A 17,401-nucleotide genomic window follows, 5' to 3' on the forward strand; every position below is an offset into this window, starting at 1 on the left:
CGACAACAGGAGAGAGGCCCGCTGTCACGCTGCAGACACTTTATTCATCTCCACGTGGAGAACGCAACTTTGTACCATGTCTGCACGCTGCATGAACTGCATTCATGAAACGTGGTAAACATGTCCGAGGTAATGTTACTTTCATACTTTTCATACTTTCATACCAAAATCTCAAATTACAAATGTGCCTCAGAGGGCTTTACAATCTGTATATAATCATAATGTTGTTAAAAAAGCAATTGAACTATAAGAGACGCATATTGTCCTCTTACTTATTGATACGTGCTGTTAAATCTCACAGAGTAAGAGGATTATAAGAGAAATACATAGAAGAAAATAAAAACTGTAGCGTATGTATGATATGGCGCTAAAGCACTATATTGCAGCACTTGGTTATTGTTAGGTTCATCGTCCTCAAAGAAACATAAATTAGAGCATAAATGGCAGATACCTGAATATTTCAACAGATACAGCTCAAGAGGATTTCCTTTACAGAATTTGAATTTGTCTCTTCCTTTATAATGCACAGGATGCGCAGACAACTGATTCCTATCAGATGCTCTGACAAGTCTCCACATTTTAATAATTCTGTTGTGTTGCTTTTGTATCATCATTGTTTCATATCTTCATCCCGATTTCAACAGGGACAGAGTGTAAAGACGCCGTGAGTGCCTTTCCTTTGCTTTTCAGCCCCATTGTCTTCTATGAATAGCCGTGGCAGAGTACCCCGTCTGCGGTCTGTCAGAGATGGGTGTGATCCGGCCGTCTGATGCCCAGTGAGTCAGACCCACATGGCGAGGCCATGAGGAAGTTGGACTGCTTCCTCTGCCTCGCCGCCGGACTTGTTTTGAACAAAGGAAGGTTGCGGTTGATTAACAACTAAAAACACACAATATGATCCTTGTAGATATTAAGTATTTCGTCAAACAGCATTTCAATATTGGCACAATTTCTCATATTCTTAATAACTTCTTTTAGAACTTCTTTTGTATTTCTGGAAAGAAACACTTCTAGTGAGCGGTGCACCCATCATGGCTGGAGAAAGTCAATAGTGTGAAAACCACAGGACACCAGTTGGTAGTATATGCTCAGCAACCCATGAGCCAGATATTGAGAGTAACATTTTCACCTGATAACCCATTTTCCTCTGCTCATTTTGGAAGCCTGACCGCATCTTACGTGTAAAATGGTCTCTGATCTCGCGCTCCAACGCGACAGTATGCTGCGACACTCCGACATCTTAAACCATCGCCTGTCAGCTTTTACTCTCTGTGGCATCGACGTACTTTAACCACAGGAAGTCAACGTGGGGCAGAACATTCTCGTCGCACCTGCAATCAGTACTGCTAACACCTGACACTCTGACACTGTGAAAGCAAATCATTTGAGTCACGAGCACTTTTCTGAAAGAAAAACATCAAAACCGAGGTGCCTCTGGGGCAAAGGGGAAGTTCCTCATTTAGCTGCCACTCCTTTGTCTAGAACCATAAGGCAAATTGATCACACACTGGGAAAAAAAGGGAGTCTAAATTTGCAAATGGGACTGTACGACGAATCTTTTTATAAGGATACAACGAGTTGTAGCAACTCTGGACAATCTCATCTGAGGAGCTGAAGCCACATCCTCCAAAGAGCACACACACACACACACACACACACACACACACACACACACACATACATACACACGCACACACGCGACACGCTGTATGAAACCTAGATTGTCCTTTCCCAAAGTATGTCACCCCCCCCACCCTCGGCTTTATCAATCAACAAAAAGGCCAAATGACATATTACACGTGTCAGTGTCACGTTGCATGATTTCCTTTTTTTTGGGGTTGCAATCAGTAATAATACTTAGAATTTATAAAGCACTTCTCTAGACACTCAAAGACACTCGAGTAAGGGTTTCAAAAGTGTGTGTGTGTGTGCTGAGAGAAAGACCGTTTGAAAGGTTGAGCAAAAGTGAGACAGACACGCACACACGTTGGCAGAGAGAGAGAGCGAGAGAGAGAGAGAGAGAGAGAGAGAGAGAGCTACAACAGGATATTTTGTCACTATGGTTACTGGAAGCAGATCTTGATTTCTGTCTGTCATGCCGCTCTCTTTCAGGACAGCGTTTGTTGTCGTGTTGTCAGGACAGCCCTCACAGTCGAGATAAGCTCCTCACGAGAAGTGTCCCGTCTTCTGGATCCATGTGACTTAAAGCGAAGGGAAGACATACTCCATCTGTGAAGGTAGGCTTCCTTTCACAAACTCTATTGTGTGTGTGTGTGTGTGTGTGCTCTCGTTCCTGGTGGCACGACATGGCGTGTGAAGTAAAGGTGGGTGATACCCAGAGCGGTGTGAGTTTGCAGTGTGGCTTGTAGTGGATTTATACGTCAGATACATGGAACCTAATGAGGAAATCATCACACCTTTACAAACAATATCCTCTGTGCTTTCAACATAATTAATATTGTAAAAAAATACACATTTCACACACCAGTGAAAGCGATCAGTCTGAGTTACAACACCCACGGTTAAAAGAGGCGACCCACTTTCACAACAGCTCCAGTGTTATTGGAAATGCACAGATCATAACCCACAGATTAATTTCCAGATTGCTAAATGTATGTGTTTATCTATATATTTTGATAAAGAAAGACATTTCAGAATTTTTGAAATAGTGAACTTTTAGCTCCACACCCGTGCCAGTGAGCCAGGAAGCGGGCTTCTCCGCTGCATCATGTGCTCCAGCAGAGCGGGCTAATATTTTGGCTCCAACAATGTGACTTTCCAACGGCCTGCCGTTCTGAGGCGGAGCACCACTTCCTCTTAGACAAGGCCGTCTCTCAACACACAGATTTATATGTGTGTATATATATATATATATATATATATATATATATATATATATATATATATATATATTTAAATGCAGAGTAAGTGGAAGAGTGCTGCAGCTGCTGTGAGAATCCCAGTAATGTCGTGTCATTGTTCACTGACTTCCTTCATGTCACTGAAAACAACAGCTTTGTCCTGTGAGTCCGCACGGGGAGCACGGTCACTGCAAACATAAATCCATGATTTATTCTTCTAAAAAGGTTATGCATGTTCTCACAATGATCTCAGTTATGCGTTGACCTTCAAATGATGAGCGGCGTCGTCTTCATTCAGACACCAGAAAGAATCATCTGACTTGTAGTTGTTTTGCTTTCACCTTTTGTTTTTAAGAAATGTGACTTGAGTGTTGCAAAGTGTTGGTGAGCGACAGTGACTGAGGAAATAGAGAAGTTTGGTGTCTGCTCAAAGAAAGAACCACAAGGTGGCACCACACACCACAGAAAAAAATGAGCCTTTCTATTTTATATACACTGTGTGATGCTCGCTGTGACCATGTGAGTCTATCACCGGGGCCTTCTGTGGTTGGACTGCGAGCCCACTTCTCCTTCCCTTTATTCTGTGTTCTTTCATGTGTTATTAAGTGCCTTGTGCTTGTACCCAGCTGCCCTCTGGGGGCACAAATTAAGGTGGAAGTTGAAGTTGGAGTTTTTGCTGATAAATCAGTTGGGAGTTCACCGAAACTGGTTTGGTGAAAGAACCTAAATTAAAGTCACGTCACCCTCGTGATTCTTCATGAGACCCTTCGCAGTGGTGAAATCACCAAAAGGATGTTTTGTTTCATTTTTAACATAATTTTACAATTCAAGCCACTTTTATTACTGTAGACACTTTCAGGTTATATTCTTCACTGAAACAAATACTGTAACTTCTCTGACTTCCTTTTTGAAAGCAAGATCTCGAAAGAGTTTCATTTCAACACAGGGCACAGACTCAGTGTTTCATCGCTTTTATTTTATTTGGGCCGAGAGAAAAAGAAAAAAGGCCCATTCTTACATTTTATTTTCCTTTTCATTTACAGTTACTGGTTCCGGACATATCAAGATGAGTTCCACTGCTGTGCCTGTGACCGTTGCCGTCCTATCCCACAACAATGACTCGAACCAGCCCACCTGTGACACCCTGTACGCCCACCGGGACTACGCCAGGGTGCTCATGCCTCTCTTCTACTGCGTTGTGTTCCTGGTGGGGCTGCTCGGGAACAGCCTCGCCCTCCATGTCATCCGTCCCAATGTGAAGAAGATGAACTCCACCACCTTGTACTCCCTCAACCTGGTCGTCTCCGACATCCTCTTCACCCTCTCGCTGCCCGTGAGGATCTTCTACTACGCCCTGGGTTTCCACTGGCCTCTTGGCGAGGCGGTGTGCAAGATCTCGGGACTCATCTTCTACATCAACACCTACGCTGGGGTCAACTTCATGACCTGCCTCAGCGTGGACCGCTTCATCGCCGTGGTCCTGCCTCTGCGGTTCGCGCGACTCAGGAAGGTCAGCAACGTGCGCTACATCTGCGTCGGCGTCTGGCTGCTGGTCCTGGCGCAGACCTTCCCCCTCGTGGGAATGCCGATGACCAAAGCGGAACCCGACGGCTTCATCACCTGCATGGAGTACCCCAACTTTGAGAAGGTCGACAACATCGCCACCATACTGATCGGAGCCGTCTTCCTGGGTTACGTCGTGCCTGTGCTGACCATCCTCGTGTGCTACTCCGTCCTGTGCTCCAAACTCCACTCCTCGGCCAAGAGCAACCATCTGACGGAGAAGTCTGGCCGAAGCCGCAAGGCCATCGGCGTGATCTGCTGCGTGTCCCTGGTGTTCATCGTCTGCTTCAGCCCCTATCACATCGACATCCTGCAGTACATGATCCGCAAGCTGGTGTCGAGCCCCGACTGCGTCGATCTCACGGCCTTCCAGGTGTCGCTGCACTTCACCGTGTGCCTGATGAACCTCAACTCCTGTCTGGATCCCTTCATCTACTTCTTCGCCTGCAAGGGCTACAAGAGGAAACTCCTGAAGCTGCTGAAGCTGCAGGTCAGCATGTCCTTCTCCAGTGCAGTGAGAACGTCACCCGAAGGCTCCTCCCGGGATGTGATAGACGGCAACAAGATCCAACTCACCAGCTGTGGTGTCGGCTTGGTCACAGAGAGACTCACAGACAGCCGGTCTCACCAGTGAATGAAAGAAATGAGAGTGACACGAGAGGAGAGGACCTTTTTCGTTTGAGACCTACTTTAGAGAGCATTCAAATAGTGTCTCGAACAAATGGAAGTGGACTCGCTTATGCCATCAGGGACTCCAAGCATCTGGATCCAAAAGAAATCAAGCTATTATGGATCAAATCCAAGGAAAGTCTTTTTTCATTTTTTTTAAAGAACATCAACAGAGCGACAATAGAAATCCAGCGCACATTTTTTTATTAGCATGCGTTTCTCAGGAAAGCAGAGATTAGTGCAGCGATTGGGAAGAAAGGAGGATAGCCTCCCGCCCGCAAAGACTTGAGCTCGAGACAGAGCGTGTCCGAGGGGGGCAGCCGAGTTGGCGTCAAGTCCTACATTCAAATTCCTGTGGACCGGAGAAGTGGTGAAAGCTTAGCTCATGTACAGTATGTGAAGAGTGAAGCAGTCATACTCACATGAAAAAGGCAACAGTGTAATAATTGCAACCGGACAATGACCTCACATCTGATCCCATCCTCGCAGCAGTACCTTTATTAACATTAACTTCAAAATCAGCCTCACAGCCTCAGTTTTCTGTTGGCCTCATGTTTCAGCTCAATTGCCACACCTCAGGAGAGTGTACACTCCTTATATCAACTGCCTGCCAACTGAATTAAACTTAATTGGCAGGTGGAGTGGCGCCATTTGTCTGTTTTAGCATTAATTTTCTCGTTGTTAAAAGTGGGTGCGGTCTATGATGTCATTTAATTTAAAGGGGAGTTTTCTTGTCAAGACGCAGAAGTTATGTTTACAGGCAGTGCTGTTCACCATACTGCAACTTGTGTATTCCTTAAGGGTCTAACGAATGTATTGAGTGCATTTCATTCCTCATTAAACATGCTTGTTTACAATAATGTTTACTAGAGCTTGCAGTCTTTTATTTTGCAGGTGCATCGCTGCATGTGCTGGTACGTTAGCGCTACCTGTGGACCTGTGGAATAATATGACAGCATTAGTAGTACTGTGTAGAAGATAAACAAGGCACATCCGCTGCACTTTGTTAAAAGGGAACTCACTTGTTCCACCTGTTCTACCTTTTAGAATGCTATGTACGGGTGAAAATACTAAAGAAAACCAAATCAACCTGACTGTAGTGAACCATGTGCTGTCTGTACAATCTCTACAACTCCCAGAGTTTGCTAAGAAGGCCATGTGATGAGATCAGATGGGTCGATCAAGGGAGTTCCTCAAGGATCCATTTTGGGGCCTGTGCTCATTTTCATTTCAATTCTACTGATGCCACCAAAAATGTATATACCATAATCACATCTTTTAAACATGACAGGTGTAGTTACATTTTCATAATATTAGTGAATATGAACAACTCTCCTACTAAATCCCCAAAAGTGTGTTAAAACTCGACTGCGTGACGCCATCCAGTACAAAGTGTGGAGCTGCTCCAGAGACAATGAATTGTGAGCGATGCGTTAGATGACACAGAGAATGTCCTGAGAGTTTGGTACATTTTCTGTTTCACAACAAAAATACAAAATGAGTCTCCCATTCATTGTCTATGAAGCAGCTCCACACTTTATACCTGATGACATCACACGTGTTGGGACTTCCTTCTCTGGTTCCTGGTGTCGACACATAGCAGCTCATGTTCACACATGTTTATTATACTTTCCGAGGCCACGGAAATAAGATATTGGAATTCTTCATTTAGGTGGTGCTCCCCTTTAAAAAAAATGCTCAATAGTATAACTTATATGTATGATAATAAGTACACACTATTGGTCCTAATTTAATAAATAAAAAGCTATTATGATGCAGAAGGGACAAAACCTTGATAGTGGATGTTTCTGCCAACATTTTCAAAAATGATTCCTGTCTACAATACAGCCATGCAACTGTTATGGTTTGCTTCAGTTTCAGGGTATGAATCCCGGTTATGGCAAACAACTAAGATTAGGCGACTAACAACGTGGTCACGGTTTGAAAAAGACAACTCGTTGGTTTGGAGCAGAACACCAAACCATCTCGAGCAGGAGAGGCCCGATGCGGCCCACGTCTTCTCAACACCTTCACAATACTTTACACTTGGGTTCTGAAAGGCCACACTGCTTCCTGCGCCGCACGCTGGCAGCAGTGAATGTGAACATAATTCATGAGGAACATCTCTCGGCACGTGTAACACTCCACCATAAGCAGGCCTCGACAGTTAAAAGGAAGCTCGAAAAGTGTGATGTACAGTTGAATCCGTAACACACACACACACACACACATTATGTTGCTGATTCATATCACCTTAAAATAGTCAGTGCTTTTTTTCATGTTGAAATCGTACTTTGGATCAGGTTTGCTCACAGCTCTGGGTTTTGAGGAAGCCCTTTATAGACACAACAGAGAACACTCATTTTGCTCTTGGTTTCGTTGCAGGTGCTCAGCACACATGCTCGCGACAACATTCATTATGATGAGGCTGGTTGGTTTGTCTGAGAGAGGAATTGATATTTGACCGTTATTTATCGCCGGTCAGAAAATATCACTTTGCCACGAATACTCGGGGATAGAACGGCAGGAGAAAAAAAAACAGAACTGATATTTATCTCAACCGCTCCCGGGTGAGATCACACTCGCCTCAACGACAGATGGCACGGAAACACGGCACCGGTGAGGACAGAGTTCAGCAGAGGTCATTTCTTCACACTGATGGTGAAGCTCACAGCCCAGCAAAGCCACCGCCGAGCCTCCAACGAAACCACAGAGCAATACGAGTGTTTACTCTGAGCAGAGTACAGTTTAGCACTTCTGCTTGTTGTGGAAACAGGACAATACCAGTATAGGGGACTGGAGCTGAAGTGGGACGGGTAATCGGCGACAGGAACTGGCTGGATTATCACTTAAAGACAAAATGGCAAATGTTACCGAGTTGGAAACATACACAGAAAATTCTAAATAAACTAAATAATAAATATATAGATAAATATACAGATAAATAAATGAACATATATCCGAGATCTGCTGCTTTTCATTTTCTTATTGGATAATAAATTAAACATCTTTGGGTTTTTACTGTTGTTTGGACCAAAAGAAAATGTGCCCTTTGTTTGATGAATTTTCCCTATTTTCTACAGGGGAGTGTCATGTGTTTATTTGCTAATTGACCTCTCTTCATATGCTTTATTTTACATTGGTTAATTCCATTTTACTGAACTGAGTCCCTTGCTGATAGTCTCACCACTGACATTGCAATGAAAACTGTATTTCACACATATAATAGCCATCTGCTTCATCTCGCCCCTTTTCTTCTGTGGCATGCACGTCTTTTGGGGATTAAAGGAAAGCGCTTGTTGGAAAGGGATGGGCTGGAAGAGAAGAGAATCTAGTGGCACGATGTATCCATGAATTATGAATGCTGCAGTTTTGAATAACTCTTTCTGCACATTTTTGGGGACTTGGAATCCTTCAATCAAAAATCAGTTTTTAGTATTGTAACTTCACTTAGACCTTTATTGTGCATTATTTTCACTTTCATCTGCTGGGGAGAAGGTTTATTCTCAGTTGCTGACGGACAAGAAAGAAACTGAAACTCCGAGCCCGTGTACACAAATCAATTCATTCAATTTAGTTATTTCCTCAAACTGTCATGAGACTGTGTTGCTTATGAATTTATAAACAGCTATAGTAACAAAAACACATTTCTTATTTTAAGGTGATTATATACTAAAGAAAACATAGTTATTAATATGTTATTCCATTTCTGCCAATAGATCCTCCTGTATGCCACACACTGTCCCTTTAAGACGTGCATGCACATTATTAATCAAAGAAGAGTATATTTTTTTTATCCTTCAAAGAATGTCTGGAGGGGGTCTTTAACTTTTAAAAATAAAGCAGCCAGTGATGGAGAGAGAGAAAAAAAGACGACATAAAAAATGGAGACAGGTGGTAAAAAGGAGACATGCCAAGAGAACAATACATAACGTGATAAATAAGATACAATTTTATGCTATTTTGTACTATAAAAGTAAAAGTAAAACAGTTTGGAAATAACTTAAAAGGTCTGCTATGTCGCTACCTGAATAATTACTACTGTTATTAAATGTCTAATACATTATATTATACCCCTATAATACTCATGCGTAAACCTCTGCAGTGACTACCTTCGGCCTCTAGAGGACAGTGTGAAACAGGGTAAAGTGGTGACGGTGACCGGAAGTTAAACAGGCCGCTTGTGGCGGATCTAAATATTGACAAGTGTAACAACAGTATCAATTCATCTTAGTTGGTTTGATACTGAACAGGAATGGCAGAGTGTAACACGAGATGATTTAAGGGAAGTGCAAACAGACAGAAGATAGATACCTGTCACAATGAATACACGTATACATATATTTTTACATATATATAGTATATATGTATATATATATATACTGTATATATATACAGGCGGATAATAAAGACCAATGATTTATTATGGAGCGGAGGACTGAGGCAGCCAGATGACAAGTATCAAAAAGAGGAAAACATCGCACAGACTGTTGTCATAACAACATATTGCAATGAACACAAAGCGCCATCTGGCATGAGATTTTTTAAGACACATCGAGAGCACAAGCAGAAAGAGAGTTATTTCCTGGGAATAAGAATTAGACTGAATGAGCAGCTTCCCCGTACGGCGCGCTGTGATCAAAACATAAATAATGTAGTAAGCATTGGAACGAAGTTCAGCACCAAACACGCATCATCATCATCATCATCATCATCATCATCATCATCATCATCATCAACACAAATGTGACAGACACATGACCTTTTTGTGGAGGGGCGAAAGGACGCCGTTTCAAAGGAGGAAACGGTGTGCTGTACGGCGTGGGAACGCGCTCTCTGTTTCACGAGATCTAGAATGGGAATGGAAAGTACCAGTGAGGAGAAGTTTGGATTGCGCAATGCTCTCAGAGCCAAGCGTCCTGATTCACAGTTGCCACCAGCTAACACACACACACACACACACACGCACACACTAATCTGTATTCAATCCAGGGCCGGCCTGACCTTGAGCTTTTTCACCTGAGGTACGCGCTTTGCATCCATTAAGTGGACGTGGTGTAAAACCATCTCACAGCATCAGCGTGAAGTGTCTATTACCGCCGTCTTATTTCCTGTTTATATGGCAACTGCCTCAACATCCTGTTTTTAATTACTTCTCTACAGCAGCAGATGCTTCTCACAGCAACCTGCTGTGGATTACTCCCCTGAGAACTAATGTGCTGTGACAGACCCCACTTTTCCAATCAATAACTCGCCCTAAATCTGCCATCTCTCTGGCTGCCAAACACACTCCCACTTCTAATGGCACATCATTTTCTTTAAGGGGGTTGTAATTGCAGACGGTGGAAAAGATGTAGCCCTTTGTGTTCCGACGACGTGGATACTGTAAAGGAATCTGAAGTACAGAAACTACACTGCACAGGAAGTGGCTGGGGGCCGTTGTTTTCGACCCGGCCTCAACCGCCTTCCATCACATTACCCTTTGAGAAAAAAAAGCATTCAACTTCCTTGTTTCTGTGGGCTGAGCGCGACGATAAATCGCCCCGCGCCGCTTCATAAACCTGTTGGCGGGAGCTTGTCAAGATGTTTGTGTGATTTCTGTGGTGAGTGCAGTCTTTTATTGTTCAGGCAAGGCCACCTGATCTGTTCGACCTTTCAAACAGAGGTGTGGGGTGTGTGTGTGTGTGTGTGTGTGTGTGTGTGGGTGGGGGGGGGCAGACTTGTTTTATAGGCACTTGATGTGTCCGTGTGTGTGTTTGTTTCTGGACTTATTTGTTTGTATCTGCAGCTTCACATGAACGGTTTTCTATTTTCTAAAATGTTACCCACACATACTGTTGAAAATGTCCGACACAGAAGTCACGTGATTTATTATCAGGACAGCATCGACTTCGATACAGATTTCACTTCCACATTGTTCCCCTCAACCTCACAGATTCATCCTGATGCGTACGTTTTCTTCATTTGCCATTTGCTTGCTTGTTTATGTGATTTTTTAATTAATGACACATCGAGACAGGCATGGTCTGTTTCTCTTCCTGTGTCTCTCGCAGTGCAGCTGCACGGCATTTAAAAATAGGTATTCAAATTAACAAGCAGCAGGTTGCACAAACTGTAAAAAAAAAAAACACAATATATTTCAGGTACTACTATTGACGTGGCCTCTGGCTGTTTTACCTCCTAGAAACCCTTAATCGTTTCATTTCTTTTTTTTCTCGCAGCATTTCTTAACTGTACTTTTGCTGTGAAAGTCACACTTTGATCATGTTTTCTATTGGCTGTTCTTTCTCTTCAAAGACTTCAAACTGCGTGGACTCGTGAGAAGTTAACTTCTGCATAATGTTCAAAAGTAAGTTGCTTTACTTTGTCAAGCTCCGATCATTTGAAAACTTCAAATCTGATAGATCATTTGTCAAATCATGTATTTTTGTAGCTTATAGTGAATTACAGAACTATCCATCTTGTATTTAATCAATTCCATACTTGTTGTAGATGTAGAGAAACCACATATGCAGCCAAAATATCACTTTTTCCTCATTAGGACCTTGCTAGTAGCACATGACCTTTCAACATAAGTGAATTAACAGGATTTCGGCTCCAATCATGAAAACAAATGGGCTATAAAGAGCGAAAAAAATGATGATCGAGGAACTGCTGAAGTGAAATAAACACCAATATGTTGCTGTACTCTGTAAGTTTCAGAATGACGCTGGATCTAAACTTCTCCAAAATGTCCGGCGCTGTGCGGCCGGAGCAGGGTCCGGTGGAGTACCGCATCGCGAGCCTGGTCTTCTACTCCTTTGTCTTCGCCATCGGGGTCGTAGTCAACATCACCGCTCTGTGGGTGTTTTCTCTCACCACCAAGAAGAAGAACTCGGTCACAGTCTACATGATAAACGTGGCGCTGGTGGACCTCACCTTCATCCTGCTGTTGCCCTTCCGAATGGTTTACCACCACCAGGACTTCTGGCCCTTTGGGGACCTGTTCTGCCGGATCATCGCCGCCCTCACCATCTTCTACCCCTGTATGGCCCTGTGGCTGTTTGCTCTGATCAGCGCCGACCGCTACATGGCCATCGTCCAGCCGAAGCACGGCAAAGAGCTGAGGAACATCCCGAAGGCCGTGGTGGCGAGCCTCGGCGTGTGGCTCATAACCCTGGGCAGCACCGTGCCCCTGCTCTTCTCCGAGGACGACCCCGACCGCGCCTCCAACTTCACCACCTGCATCAAGATGCAGGACATCATCCACATGCGGCCCGCCAACCCCGTCAACTTTGTGCGACTCGTCTTCTTCTTCCTGGTGCCCATATGCATCATGATCGGCTGCTACGTCGTCATCGTGGACAACCTACTGCACGGACGCACCTCCAAGCTCAAGCCCAAAGTGAAGCAGAAGTCCATCCGGATCATCATCACGCTGATCGTGCAGGTGCTGGTGTGCTTCGTACCCTTCCACGTGTGCCTGGTGCTCCGCCTGGTGGCGACGGGCACAGACTTCAGCACGTGGGCGGTCTTCACCACCTTCCTGATGAACCTGAGCACGGTGCTGGACATCATCCTGTTCTACATCGTCTCCAAGCAGTTCCAGGACCGGGTGATCAGCGTGATCCTGTACAGGAACTACCTGCGGAGCGTGAGGCGGAAGAGCAGGCACACGCACACGGGCAGCCTCCGATCACTGAGCAACCTGACCGGCGCAATGATCTGAGGAGGCCATCGGCGAGATTGCCACGCCGATGGCCGCTCTCTTTGGCACAGTGCAACACTGAACGCTTCGCTGTGTACGCGCTTCGTTGCGAAGAGGGATCAAACACTCGCAATTAATTTCCGAGGCGTGATTCACACTCACAGTATGGGAGTGCTGCTGTGTGGCAAAAAAAACACAAAAAACATCTGTGTTTCGGAGCTGATTGACTCACCCATGAGACTTGAGATGTTTTCCGCTGCATCTTTGTGAGTGTCTCATGCAGGTAAGTAAAGTAAAGCTCACAATTACAAAAACAAAAAACATAGCTCAAGGCATCTCGGCATTTGTTATTATGCATAAAGATCGAAACTCTTCTCAGGTCACGTCAACCCACAGGTATAAAAAAGGCCTCACTGCCTCCACGGTGGGGGTGGGGGGGATAATGGTAGGAACAGGAAACATTGGTGGGTTTTAAAAAGGTTGCTGCTATAATTGTGGCCGCTGCACCACATGTGCAACATGCTGCACTGTGACTAAAATATAACCATCAGCGCTGCCTGATAGTCCTGCACATGCTCGAAATGCTGTCACCTCGACGTATTTGTGAAGTCACAAGCTTTTAAACACACGCCACAGTCGACCCGGAAGTTGCTGTTAGCTCATCCGCCAGGTGATGGCAGCATGGCACAGCTAGACCTCATCTACCTGCTAGAGTACAACCAAACTGAGCTTTCTTTACTTTTTAAAGTGGATGGTGCAATATTTATGATTCTCAGATTTAGAGATCTTTATAGATATATCTTATATCTGCATCTTATTACATTTTCAACTGGCTTCATGAAAGCAAAGATTTCAGTCTTGATTCTGTGAAATTCTTCCACCTCAACACAGAGAAGTGAACGACAGTCGTAGCGGCTTCCTCAACCGGGAGTCAGACTAAAGTGTGTTGATGGTGCAATGCGAATTATATTGATTAGACGTTAAATGATTCAGCCACTTGAAGTGCATTTACAGTAACATCCTCAAGAGATGTCAGCGAGGCTATTTACTAGATTTAAAGCAACCGTAACCTGAAAAGAGACAGCCTTTCTTCTGCACGGGGGAGGGGGACTTTTGATGTCACATCTCTGCCGCCGAGTATAACATCCTGCAATTTGTCCCCAAGTTATTCCCCAAATGGCAGACGAGTGACGAGATAGAAAGGTACTGAATGTGTGACAGGCTTATATCTATGAAGACACTCATTTGAAATGAAGGAGCAGAAACTGACGGTTTTGATAGCACAAATGTCACCCGGGCTAAGAATTTGATTTGGTGTTGGCAATTGTTAAAATAATCGTGTTAGCGGGTCCGTCACACATACACAGTCTTGACTGGATTAGACAGTGAGTCAGTGTAGCTGAGTAACTATGTAGTGTCTCACTCAATTAGACAGTTGAGGCGCCCTGTGGTGCGACCACATTCCCCCACAGCATTTCTCTGAATGGTTATTCATGGCTGATCAACTGCAAACAGAACTACATACATTGTATTACACTGTGAAAGTCAGATTCCGGTTGTATTCATGTTTCCTTAAGACTTCATATGAAAACCCCAAAAAAACATGGGACCTTATTTCTGAAAAAAAGAATATGTACGGTAGCTAACGGTGGAAATGACAAATAACTTAATGATCCCAATTGAATTACGCCACAAATTACACATATGATGTACAATACAATTTTACATGTCAAGACAGTCACAGATTGTCTTTAAAACGGCTGGAAAACCCCCTGAAAATACATCATTAGAAAGACTACACACCCAAGTGACGTCTCTCGCCGAAGCTACGATGCATGTTTGTGTGGTACCAGGATGGACTCGCACCAACCACTTGTTCTTTGGCTTGCCGGTAGATAAAAAGAGGTCGCTGGATAAAACACATCAAGTAAGATAATGTTACGTTTGTGCGTTACCTGGCTAGCTAGCAAGCCAAGCTAACGGCCGTGTTGATAATGTGCATTGTGCGAGACGAGAGATATATGTAGTCCACTGAGCGGTTTAACACAAAGATAAATAATACTACGACAAACTGCCACTTTCTTGACTTGCAAAATTACATTCAAATTGACGAACATTAGCAATTCAAACAGGATTGAAAAAAATATTTGTCTCTTGCAATTGTCTCCCGTATATACTTTCCAAAATATGTGTGGCAGTCTGATATACGGTCCAATGGGGGACGCCGGAAAAGGGCGGGACTTCTCCTCTCTACAGCCGGGCTAGATTTACACTGTGTTTAATAAGAGGAGGCAGACTACAAGATGTTCATCTCACATGGAATTCTGGGAACTGCAGTTCATCACATGATGATAGGTTTATCGGCCGGTTGGACTACAAGTGGATTTATTACCAAGAGGTCAAAGGTCAAATGAAACATCAGAGGGTCGTCTATCTGTCCCACCTGTTAGACATCAAAAGAAAACCAGACACGCTGCTCACAGCAACTGGCATTTAAAACAATTAAGTTTCCTGTCAAGTCCCTGTGATGAATTATCCGGAAGCTTTACCCGCTGTAATTCTAAATCTTCCCAACAAGTGCCTTTGTTGTAGAGAAATTAATGAAAACAAGATTGTCTTTCATAGGAGCTGATCTAACAGCGCGACAGCCAGCTGCTCTTCTTTGGGAATAAAAACAGTCAGCATTAAACACAGCTCGCACAAAATACTTCTTTCTTTTTTTTTTTTCACCACTCGTGTGGAAAACAAATCAGGCGGCGAGCACAGTGGCCATCTGTTTTGTTATTTGATATGTGTGAATACATGTTGTAATGACTTTGTTTGTGAATCACTCGGCGCGGCAGAACACACGAGAGCTCTCGAAGTGCTGGAGTGTTCAAAGCTAATCATATAATTGGACACAATAGTCGATGACAAATGGAGACGCTTGGAGCCAGCCAGCTGGGGAAGTGAATATGTAATCATTGTAAAATCATATAATTTTTGCATATTTGAAGACAGCTTAATAGAGTTTGCGTGTCAGCAGACTATCAAATGATGATCAGAGACAGTGCTGCTGTATTTGTTTTTCTGAATACTGTAGTGCTTTGTGGGACGACTCATCTTTATCGTGATTAAAAGTGTTTCTCGAGAGTTTCTGTCTTTCATGTTCATCTATGTTCCACGTCTGAATGTGAAAAAAATGAATATGGTAGGCCTACAGTGGATTGCCTGCACCGGGGTACTTGTGCAGGTGCCAGGATGGGTAAAGATAGTGGAGTAGCTCCACTATGTTGGAAAAATATAAATTACAATTGAAATATTACCAGACAGTCAGCTGGAGCACCTGAACAGTACGTGTTAGCATTAACAAAGTCAAAACAGTGGTTTTGGTGGTTGAAACAGACAGCTAAAAGTAATGAATAAATCCTTTAAATAGTTGGATAAAAGTAGTGGTTAAAAGTAGTGGTTAATCCAAAGTCCTAGCTTATGGCTCTCCAAGTTGTATAACTAAAAATGCAAACTTGACCAAACCAACCTAAACATTACAATTAAATGGTATAACAAAACATAGTCAAATTATTGTTACAATATCCTTTTATGTATATTAATAGTGTTTAGGTGCAAGACACCTGATTGGGAGCATTTCGGCTCTCAACATGGCAACGGCGAGCCAGCAGCTCCCACAGTGCTAACGGCGCTAACAGTGCAAGTCAACGGCGCTAACAGTGGAAGCTATATCGTTAACAGTGCAAGTCAACAGCACTAACAGTGGAAGCTATGGCGCTAACAGTGGAAGCTATGGCGCGAGCAGTGCTGATAGAAGCTAGCTGTTTTTACCTGCAAGGTTGAAGCGCGGAAGACAGACTTAGCTAACAGTTGTTTGCTGCTATATTACTGATCACTATGTGATTAGGTTGAGGAAAAGATTTAGAAATACCACAGACTGGATATAAGAAGTGGACGAAGACATCGTGATGACATGTATGTTGTTGTTTCTTTGTGACGTAGAGAAGCCGAATACGGCTCTGGTAGCGTCAGTAAAGCATACTCCACTTTATTGTCTATGTTAATCTAAATGCGACTGTAATTTATTACATTTATTTAAGAAGACTTGAAACTAGAGATTGAGACCATAAACTCATTTTACAATGATTACTGAGGGAATAAATCAAGAGAGAAGTAGAGTCATTTTCTCATAGACTTCTAAACAATCAGACTTATTTTTGCAACCAGAGGAGTCGCCTCCTGCTGGTCAGTAGAAAGGATGCAAGTTTGCAAGTTACGTGATAAATAAATCAAGGTTGACTTCTCGTTTCACATATTTTGTTCGTATGTGTAGCTCCGAATGCTGGATGAGAACGTGGGGGAGGTTCTTGAGTTGTGGCCTCAAACCTCAGACAACAAAATGTTGGGAAGCCTATTAAATATCACAGTGGCTCAAGCTCTCGTAATATTTGTATGTAATTGAGCTCATACGTGGATACTATAACCTCAAAAACACACAACCGAAGCAGTTTTAGTTTTTCGGGCCACCCAAACGTGTTGCGTTTGAAACAACAACAGAAACGGAAACATGTCGCAGCTTGGCTTTGAAGCGCGGTGCCGTCCACTTTTACTATACCATTAGCCTTCATATTGT

At 43.5% G+C, this 17,401-nt stretch overlaps 2 protein-coding genes across 6 annotated transcripts; both read left to right on the top strand.

Moving 5' to 3' along the window:
• Positions 1–5,955, top strand: gpr183a (G protein-coupled receptor 183a). 4 transcript variants are annotated; one of them, XM_034561532.1, is made up of 4 exons: positions 1–129; positions 691–776; positions 2,113–2,237; positions 3,905–5,955. In XM_034561532.1, the coding sequence occupies exon 4, from the start codon at positions 3,928–3,930 to the stop codon at positions 5,056–5,058; it is 1,131 nt and encodes a 376-aa protein (XP_034417423.1). In that variant the 5' UTR covers positions 1–129; positions 691–776; positions 2,113–2,237; positions 3,905–3,927; the 3' UTR covers positions 5,059–5,955. The 4 variants fall into 4 exon arrangements, with proteins under 4 accessions (XP_034417423.1, XP_034417425.1, XP_034417424.1 ...); XM_034561534.1 differs by lacking the exons at positions 1–129; positions 691–776 and adding an exon at positions 1,769–1,901; XM_034561533.1 differs by lacking the exons at positions 1–129; positions 691–776 and adding an exon at positions 1,858–1,965.
• A 4,385-nt stretch (positions 5,956–10,340) lies between these two features.
• On the top strand, positions 10,341–15,912 carry gpr18 (G protein-coupled receptor 18). Of its 2 annotated transcripts, XM_034562044.1 has the most exons (3): positions 10,341–10,696; positions 11,391–11,442; positions 11,790–15,912. In XM_034562044.1, exon 3 carries the CDS (start codon positions 11,797–11,799, stop codon positions 12,799–12,801), a length of 1,005 nt encoding a protein of 334 aa, XP_034417935.1. In that variant the 5' UTR covers positions 10,341–10,696; positions 11,391–11,442; positions 11,790–11,796; the 3' UTR covers positions 12,802–15,912. The 2 variants fall into 2 exon arrangements, with proteins under 2 accessions (XP_034417935.1, XP_034417936.1); XM_034562045.1 differs by lacking the exon at positions 10,341–10,696 and having other exon boundaries at positions 10,817–11,442.
• The last annotated feature ends 1,489 nt before the right edge of the window (positions 15,913–17,401 follow it).

The sequence above is a fragment of the Cyclopterus lumpus genome, chromosome 21 (assembly GCF_009769545.1).
Source record: "Cyclopterus lumpus isolate fCycLum1 chromosome 21, fCycLum1.pri, whole genome shotgun sequence".
In the NCBI taxonomy this organism is placed as follows: Eukaryota; Metazoa; Chordata; class Actinopteri; order Perciformes; family Cyclopteridae; genus Cyclopterus; species Cyclopterus lumpus.

Bases quoted from the DNA above. Each gene is read 5' to 3' on its own strand.
- gpr18 (XM_034562044.1), top strand. From the start codon at position 11,797: ATGACGCTGGATCTAAACTTCTCCAAAATGTCCGGCGCTGTGCGGCCG.
- gpr183a (XM_034561532.1), top strand. From the start codon at position 3,928: ATGAGTTCCACTGCTGTGCCTGTGACCGTTGCCGTCCTATCCCACAAC.